We start from the raw sequence: 9360 nt of genomic DNA, 5'->3' as shown, positions 1-9360 counted from the left end.
TATATACTGCTGCATTTACATTTAGATGTTAAATATCTTCAATCTGCAGGTTAGCCAAAGGTTCTTTTACTGGACGTGTAAATAAACATATATCTGCCTCTGCGGCGAAAAGTAGGGCCGCAGACCCCCTAATGACTTTCTAGTAAAATATTCCTTCTTAAACACCCCCCCAAACAATAGTGTTTGATTAGTTTTTCTTAGATTAATTAAAGAAATCCAAATGATGTGGATTCAATGAGATACTGAAATGCACCTAGGTTAAAACGCCACTAAAACTAAGCTACACACCTCTTGTTTATTTTATGAAAGAAATATTGGGGGTTTTTTTTGTAGTTTCTCAGAGTATTTAGCAAGTTAATAATCACGTAAAATGTTGTACACCCTGAATACATTTTCACTTCTGGTTATATGTCTTTTTTTTTAATTTTTAATATATAAATACACCCTCCCCACTGCTCATAAATCACTCAAATTAAGATCAAATAGACGGCACTTTATTAAACAAACAAAATGCAATGCCTTCAAAATATTTTTTTTAACAAATAAGACGAAATGAATAAAATAAGTCAGTATAGACTACAAAGCCCCCCCCCCCCTCCCCCTCCCTCCCTCTATTTCTATACAAGAACAGGGACGAATAAAGCAATAAGAAAACTGGAAAAACTTAGTGTTTGGTCCTCAATATCCAACCACTCCCTTTTTCTAAAAAATAAATTACTATATTAGGTTATAATTTACAGTATATGGTCATAGAAAGCTGGTATTTGAGCCATCTTTATAAACAATTCTCAAAGTTAGAGGGAAGAAAACTTACGTGTTTTCGGTGTTACACACGTCTCGACAAAAAAAAAAAAAAAAAAAAAAAAAAAAAAAAAAAAAAGTCTCTGAATCTCTTATGTCCATTCGAACAAACGACCAAAAAGTACAAAACAAAATATAAAACATATATTAAAGAGTTATTAATTTAAAAGACACACTTTGGCTTTCAGAACTTGCTGCAGTCATAAACAAAAGCTCCTGAGGTGCGGTAGATGGACTGGCCGGATGGGAAAGCCATCTGACAGCTATTATTCCCGTTGACCGGGGAGCCGTTCAGCCCGATCCGCTGGGACTCGAACATCTCCCGCACAGAGTGGAAGTTCTGCTGCTGCGCCGGGTAACCGGGGCTCAAGTGGCTCAGGTCCCCGTACCAGGACGCGAGCCGTCCCTGGTGCGCGTGGTGGCCCTCCTGGCCCGCCTGGCCCAGGTTGCTGTGCCCCAGAGGGGAGGCGCTGGACGCGGTGATGCAGTAGTCGGGCAGAGCCTCCTCCACCACCGTGCTGGACGGCGCCAGGTGGCCGCCGGACGACCTGTCCCCGGCGTACAGGCTCATGGCTTGCATGTTGCAGTGATAGGTCGCGTTGGAGTTGGAGGAGATGGCGTTCTGGTTGCAGGCGGTCGAGCCGTATGCGGATGTCTGGTTGGGGGAGTAGTTGAGCGACAGTGAAGCAGGGGTGATACCTGTCCGAGAGGAGGCGATGAGCGGCGGGGACAGCTCGGCGGCCTGCGGAGACCCCCGCAGGGTGGTCATGATGTTATCCACGCTGAAGCCCTGCGCCGGGGCCTGGCCGTGGTGCTGCTGCTGGTGGTGGTGGTGCTCGGGTCCGTCCATGCTGTGCGGGCTGCCCGTCGACATGCTGCTGCTGCTGCTGTCGGGGCTCTCGGTCTTGGGCACGGTGCTCAGGGCCGGGGAAGCGGCCTGCGGAGGCGTCGAGGTCCCGTTCTCGGTCTTTATGTCCTGGATCCGCACCGGGTGAGCGCCCTGCCCCGACGGGTCCTGCTCCCGGCCCGGGGTCCTGGACGAGGGGTCCTTACCCTGTCGGTCCCGGTCGTCCTTGTCCTTCTGCACGTCCTTCTTCTTGAACCTCCTCCGGCGCCTTAAGAAGCTGCCGTTCTCAAACATGTTGTAGGAGTCCGGGTCCAGAGTCCAGTAGCTGCCCTTACCGGGCTTCTTATCGTCCCGGGGCACTTTGACAAAGCACTCGTTGAGTGACAGATTGTGCCGTATGCTGTTCTGCCAGCCCTGCTTGTTGTCCCGGTAGAACGGGAATCTCTCCATGATGAACTGATAAATCCCGTTCAGGGTGATCTTTTTCTCCGGTGAGTTCTGGATCGCCATGGTGATGAGAGCGATGTAGCTGTAGGGAGGTTTGACCAGGTCCTTGGGCTGGTGCTGCGGGGTGTACGGTCCGTACGCCCGGGCCATGCTGGCCGGGTACTGGTCGTGGGCCGCATGGGAGTACATGCTCATGGGCGCAGGCATCCCGGTGTATCCACCGCCGGCCCGGTAGTAGCTCTGGTCGCTGCTGATGTACGGTACGACTCCCAAAGAGTTGGGGCTGGAGACGGAGTAGCGCGCCTGCATCCTGCGCGATGCGTAAAACCTCCCCAAACTGCGTCCCCTCCACGAACTCTGGTTCCTCTTCGTTTTCTATCGTCTGGAAGTCCCTTTTTGTTTTTTGTTTTAAGCCACAGCTCGCCACGGTGATCCGGACAGAGCGCACGCTGCCGCAGTGAACATTTGGGACACGGAGAAAGCTAAAAGTAAAGCTGGAGGAGCAATGAGTCTACACGGCAAGGAACTTTTTTTTTTTTTTACCCTTCACATTTTTTCCTCCCTTTTGGCTGCTCGGGCTGCTCCTCCCCGAATGTGTGCTGCATCATCCAATTGGAGGACGAAATGAACCTGTGGAAAAGCTGCATGGGCGACAAAAGTTACTACACCCTCCTCCTCCTCCTCCTCCTCCTCCTCCTCCTCCTCCCTCCTTCCCCTTCTCCTCATAACTCCATGGATTTATTAAAATGCTGTTAAGGGTGTGCCTAAAATACTGGAAAAAAAAACACTTAATTACCCAATTTGTGGGACATTTATTATTTTTTATATTAATCTATCATATTGAGAGCCGTAAAATAACTTCTCATTAGTCTATTTTGGAAACGAGAATATTGAGCTTATTGTGGGGGGTTTACAAGCCTTAAGACTTCTGACCAAATCGGTGTATACCCCTACTCTTTATCTCCCAAATATCAAAACGCTGCGTAAAAGTGGAAATGAAAACGCAGCTCCGGGAAAAAATGGACCAAAACGGCCTCCCACAAGTATATTCTGTTATATCTGTCTCACATCAGCCGTGTAGGCCCGAAAATACTAGGCCTTTTCCCCCACAATGAACGGGTTTAAAAAAAATAAAATTCGATACCTAAACCTGTAATTAGACCGACGGTATTGCCGATTATACGAATGCAAAACGAGCCCAATACTCATCAGGCCGCAGTCTGTGAGGAGCTCCTCTCATCAGCTGCTGTTGAGCCTCTGAACAAACAGACGGACATGAAGGAGTGGGGGTGCCTCCCGACAGCGGTGTGTGGAAACTAATTAAAGGTTAAATGAAGATCATTTGGTCGAGATGGGTGAGAAAAGGTCCCCTGGGTGCGAGCGGCTGCTGTGACTGAGGTGTGATTTTTTTTTTAAGATGAAGACCTTCAGCGGCTGTTAGCAGAGCCATCGAGACCCCCGTGGCTGCTGGAAAGTTTTGTTTCGTTGTGTTGATTGCAAAACCTAAAAAAACAACAACCAGTGTTTCCCCAGCCTGATGGAAATAATCGTTTGGAAACATTACGATGATGGAGGCAGGGGAAAGGTGTAGTTATTCTGTGTTTTTTTAAGATGAGAATACTAATTCATTTTTTCTATCATCTGTTTATTTGTTTAATATCAAACATGATAACATTCGAATGAAAATAGTATGATGGAAATAATAACAACCGATATTTAATGATATCTTTAAATCTGCTTTTTCTTTATTTCATTTATTTGTCATCAAGAGGACATTTACCGCTTTTACCACTTCTGTATTTAAGACTATGTATTTCTATAAATATTTCAATTTTATTATTTCAGTATATGTTATTATCTTGGCTATTATTTGTTGAGAAACACTGCCTTGATATATTTTTTTCCAATATGCATTACATCAGAAAGGGAAAATGCCTGTTTTAATAGATCTTTTATAAAAAAAAAAGTTCATAAAAAGTATGAAGCAGACCAAGATGTTATGTGTGATTTTGTTTGCAACATTTATGTAACAAAAGCCAAGGTTGTTATGTTTCATTTGGGTATCATATAGTCTATTAAACGGTAGCCAACTGCAAACCATGTAGAATAATATGTAGAGAGTTACAGCTCCAACATGATGTTTTTATTCAACTTTATAAAAGTGTCCTATCTCTAACAGAAGTTTAATGGATTCAACTAAATGTAAATACGTTAATATATTTACTTGAACATTCTTTAAATTCTGCAAATATATTTTAAACGAAAATATGGCCTTGATCTATTTATTGACAGAAACAATTATGTTAAAGTTATGAAGTTAATTTAAAGCATGACTGTGCATTTGTTTGGAGAGTAGTGCAAACTTTGCTTTTTTAACTTAACAAAAAAAACAACAACCATGTAATTAATTTTAAACATGCACGAGAGCTAATGGATATAATAAAACAAATACAGGCCTGGTGCAATAAAAGAGCAACAAATCAGCTCATTTGTGTTATGTAGATCCTTAAGATTTATCTGATTGATTAAGAGAACAACTCTTTCAGAAATTGGCACAATTTTCATTTATTTAAGAGAAGAGAAACCCCCCCAAGAAAACCCAGCAAACTGATATAACAGTGTTATTAATCTGTGAGAAGCGGTCATTTCTCACTTTGCTCTTTGTTCTGTGATTTGCATGTGTCGTCAGGGCTCCCATGACGAAGCTAAATGCAGAGCGGACTGTCACCTGTGAGGATCCGTCCGGTGAGTCCTCTGAACCGGCCACGACTGACCAGTGACCCCTGCCGACAGCGTCCGTCGGTCGGTGTGTGTGTGTGGAGGGGAAACCTGGCCTGCAGGGAACTGAACCAGCAACCCTACAGGTGGGCGTGTGAAACTGTATCTGTGGTTAAATGTTTCACTAATTAGTCATGGCATCCGTTACAGGACAAACCCGTTCGTATCTGCAGCACGTATCCCTTCATCTGTCTACTGTTCTGACATTGCAATGAAAACCAACCTCTTCCTGAGATAATATCTTGGACCAAATACAAAAATCAAATCTAGACCTCCTTAAATGTAAATATTATAAGAAAATGACAGTGATCTTCATTTGTTATAAATCAACGGATAATAAAAACTTAATTAGATTTTTTTTTACTACATTATGTTTTTTAACCAGAAACCCATGCTGAGAAGAAGCTGGAGGTTTTCTTAATGTAGGCCTTACGAGACACTCCTGCCCCCTAGTGGTCAGTCTGCAGGAGCGCATGTTGGATGCACGTTGTCGTCAGTCGGTGAGTATTTAGAAAAGTAGGCTACCTGCTCAGATCGTTTACTCTTGTAGGCTTTGGCTAAAAGTAGAAAAAAGCACAATGTATAATCACTCTGCTACAAAGTCCTGCATTCAAAATGCTTAACGTTTTTTGATATTCAGAGCCCCCAATAACACTGTTAGCGCTGTCTGTTATTGTTGTTTGCACTGTTCATGCTGTTAACACGCTCAACATGTTGAGAGCCACGTGGAGGCAATACATATGCTCAGAATCTCGAATTAAGCACCTTTAAGTGAAAGCACAAAGATATCAGCATCATAATAAAGCCTACTTAAAGTACCAAAAGTAAAAAACACTAGTTATGAAGAATGCCCCATTTCAGATTTCGATGTAGCCTAATATATTATAGCCTATTACTAATTATAAATTATAATTATTGTTGCAGTAATGTGTTCATGACTTTATTCATTTAGCTGGTTAAGGTGGAACTCACATTAATGACTTTGCATAAAGTAAGTTTGGTAGTTGAGACTACTGCTTGTGAATTTCCCCCCAGGGATCAAGTTTCACACAAGACAAGTTTATACTATCCTTATATTATCTAATTAATCAAAATCTGCCAAGTTATTAGTTATTAAATAAATGTAGTTTCCGGTCTTCTTCTCTGGTTATATTCTCCAAGGTGGCACTTTTGAACATCTGACAATAAACTTGACATGTTTTCTCAAGACCTTTCATCTGGACTTAACAGTCCTGTCAACTGATTAAGTTTATCAGTCTAGCTTTGTTCTCATTGTCCCTGGCTGTTATGTGTATTTCTTTGTAAGTCCTAAAAGTTTTAAGAGAGATGCAAAAAATAAGAGTCAAATTAATTTTGTGTGCATGCATGCATACCTGGGAAATAAAGCTGATTGTGATTCTGAAGTAAAAAGTATAATACGTATTTGCCTCTGAGATGTAGCAGTGGAGTAGAAAAAAAATCAAAAAAGGTAAATAGTGAGAGGGTTCATGATGATTGATGGAAACTGATTGTTAATCAGGTGAGACAAAGACGGCTGTGGTGGAGAGCAAGGTAGTTCTCCAATCAGAGGGTCGGTGGTTCGATACCCGGCTTTGGCAGTTGATGTGTCCTTGGGCAAGACACTTAACCCCAAGTTGCTCCCGAAGGCTTGCCATCGGTGTGGGCTGGATGATGATGAATGTTAGTTAGAGTCTGATGGTGGCACCTTGCATGGTAGCCTGTCATCAGTGTGTGAATGGGTGAATGATATGTAATATACTACTGATTGTAAGTCGCTTTGGATAAAAGCGTCTGCTAAATGACTGTAATGTAATGCAATGTAAATACAGGATACGTGCAATAAAGGTTTATAAACCACTGAATGTTTCCCAACATGGTGATGAAGCATATTGTCTGCTCACAGGGACATGCTGGTTCAATTTCTGTCAGTCTGTCTCTCTGTCTATTTTAACAGTTATTGTAAACAATGTAACATCTGATTTATTTTTGGTTTCTAGATATCATCAACACCACCGCCGTCATCACTGGATACCCATGCTGCCACTAGTCTCGCCAGCTTGTAAGTCATTTCGTCACACAAACTGGCATTAAGTAGTAACATAGCGCCCTCTGCTGCTAGATTGATGCACATGCAATAACGGGGGGGGGGGGGGGGGAAAGGAAACCTTGATTTTAAAAGCTAAATTTAGTTCAATAGGTCCACAATTCTATAAGGAATGTCCATTAAAAAAAAAAGTTTTAAAGAGTTTTTTTTATTCTTTATTTTTACTGGTGACCTCACATCAGTTTGTGGTCTTTTTCTATGAAGTCTTACTCCTGAGGGATGGAGTATGAAATTGTTTTGCAGGCACTTCAGTATGTCATCGACAGTGTTTATATTAAGGGCCTAATTAAACACAGACAGATTTCCAAAATATCCCAGGACCTCAAAGTCATGCGCTCAAAGAGCACATTGGAATTGGTTTTTCAAATAAATAGCTGCCAATCATCCATGTGCTAAACATTAATTTTGTGTTTGGTGCTCCGGCTGTGACTGGTTTGAAGAGGGTGAAGCTGCTCTCAAGGCCACAAAGATCCTCAGTGTGGACGTTTTACCCTTTTTTTACCCTTAACTCAACATTTAGGACCAGACAGACAAATGTGCAGAGATTCTCTGAAAATCCAAATAAGGCCATGGGAAATGACTAAGGAAAACGTTTCCTTAAGATTGAGCTGGTTCTGATTTAGGTACCCTGATGAGTGGCATATGTTTCTTACATGAAGACACATAAACAGATTTATCCATCTTTATTTGCACGCCATTTCATATTAAATCAAGATTGGCATAGAAACTGACCAGGAGGAAAAAAAACAACAATTGTGTCTCAGTTTATGTTCAATAAATCAACTGAAAAATGACTCCTTGGAACGTCACATTAAGATTGTCTATTCAGAAACAGACAAAAAGCCTGAATAGTATTGTGGGATTAAGTTATTCTTTCACTCATTAGACAATTTAATAATTTGTTACTTACCTAATAGGACATTTTTGACCTGAATGTAATGAAAATAAAGTTTCTCATATTCCCCATTTTGAAAAAAAGTGGAAACAGAAAATGCATCAACATAAACATCCTCAATATATTAGATAATGGACAACGTTTCTAAAATGCTACTGGCATTCACACTCGGTACATTATTTATTTTTTTAATCTATGATATCAGTTTTGTTAGTCTGTGGCTTTATTCATGTTGCCACTAGAAATGTACTGTATTAGTTCACAACAAGCTATACCATAGTTTGCTAGTTAAACTAGTACTAGCTCCTTAAACTTAGAAGCAGAAGCTTCTAAACCCTGCCCTCCAGTGAATTACCTGCAACCACCATCACCCTTCTCTAAAGGGTCGGTCTCACTTTGCTATTCCCGAGGTTCTTTTGGTTTGATTCTCTTCTGTGAAGCAGCCTCATCTTTCAGAAGAATCTGGATCAGCTTTTTAAACTTACATTTATCACAACTTGGCTCACTGAGCGTAAATTCTTTGGTTGCAAAATGAATACAACGACAGTACCACCTGGGGGATTTATAGTCTTATCTATGACATTATGTCATGTCAGTGATTAGGTGGGCTGGTAGTGACAAGTGGACATTTCTACATATTTATGTCTTCCTTCCCAAATTTGATTTCCTGCCTGTTAAGGTAAGATATTTTTAATAAGGGCAACTATTCATTTCTAATTCCACAAGAGGCCACTGTAGCAGATTATCAGTCTCATTGCCAAATTCATCTGTATTGTCATTTGACCCAATCTGCTGAGACAATTATCCAAACTCTCGCTCCAGGATTTTTGAAAATTTCCATTTTATTTTTGCAGATTAAAATCTGAAAAGGTCTTTTCTTACACCAGTTCAAGATATGCAAAGCTTCCAGGTTTTACTGAGTTTATTTTCCGGACAACTAAGTAGACCTGCTACTTGGAAAAAGCCCCAGCTCTAGTAAGAAGAAGGGGAACCATCTTGAACATACAAGGAACTGATGATCTGACGTCCTGTCATCTGTCCATACTAGAAACTGGAAAAAAACTTTTGTTCTAAATTGCATACTTTTTATTTCTATTTTTAACACACATTGCAGCTGCCCTTACAAAGTAGGTACTGTTGCATGGTGTGTACATTCAGTCTAGGAACCCAGCGGCTATCAGTGTATTAGCAAATTTTGAAGCAAGGCTGAAATTGGAGTCGATTAAATCAGTTTTCAGAAATGAGTATGCATTCAATTGATACATGCTACTTTGTCATAACATTGCATCTTGAACTCTGCCCCTCTTGCTCATATATCTGCTGTGCAGAGGATTTGGGATCAGAATATTTAGAAAAAGCATAGTGGCTTGCATACTGCCGAATGCGAATGGATGCAGTAGCACATCCTAGTACAATTTGGTTTACAGCATTTTACATACTATCAGATGCCCGAATCACCTCAGCTGGCCCCTTTCGACGTGAAGGAGC

The 9360-nt window shown here is 41.4% G+C and overlaps 1 protein-coding gene across 1 annotated transcript; it reads right to left on the bottom strand.

Annotated features, from left to right (window-relative positions):
- Positions 1 to 894: 894 nt before the first annotated feature.
- On the bottom strand, positions 895 to 2616 carry LOC129094922 (forkhead box C1-A-like). Its single transcript, XM_054603228.1, has one exon. It carries the CDS (start codon positions 2402 to 2404, stop codon positions 986 to 988), a length of 1419 nt encoding a protein of 472 aa, XP_054459203.1. The 5' UTR covers positions 2405 to 2616; the 3' UTR covers positions 895 to 985.
- Positions 2617 to 9360: the final 6744 nt, after the last annotated feature.

This window comes from Anoplopoma fimbria, chromosome 8 (genome assembly GCF_027596085.1).
Source record: "Anoplopoma fimbria isolate UVic2021 breed Golden Eagle Sablefish chromosome 8, Afim_UVic_2022, whole genome shotgun sequence".
In the NCBI taxonomy this organism is placed as follows: Eukaryota; Metazoa; Chordata; class Actinopteri; order Perciformes; family Anoplopomatidae; genus Anoplopoma; species Anoplopoma fimbria.
This window is presented reverse-complemented; position numbering and strand designations above follow the sequence as displayed.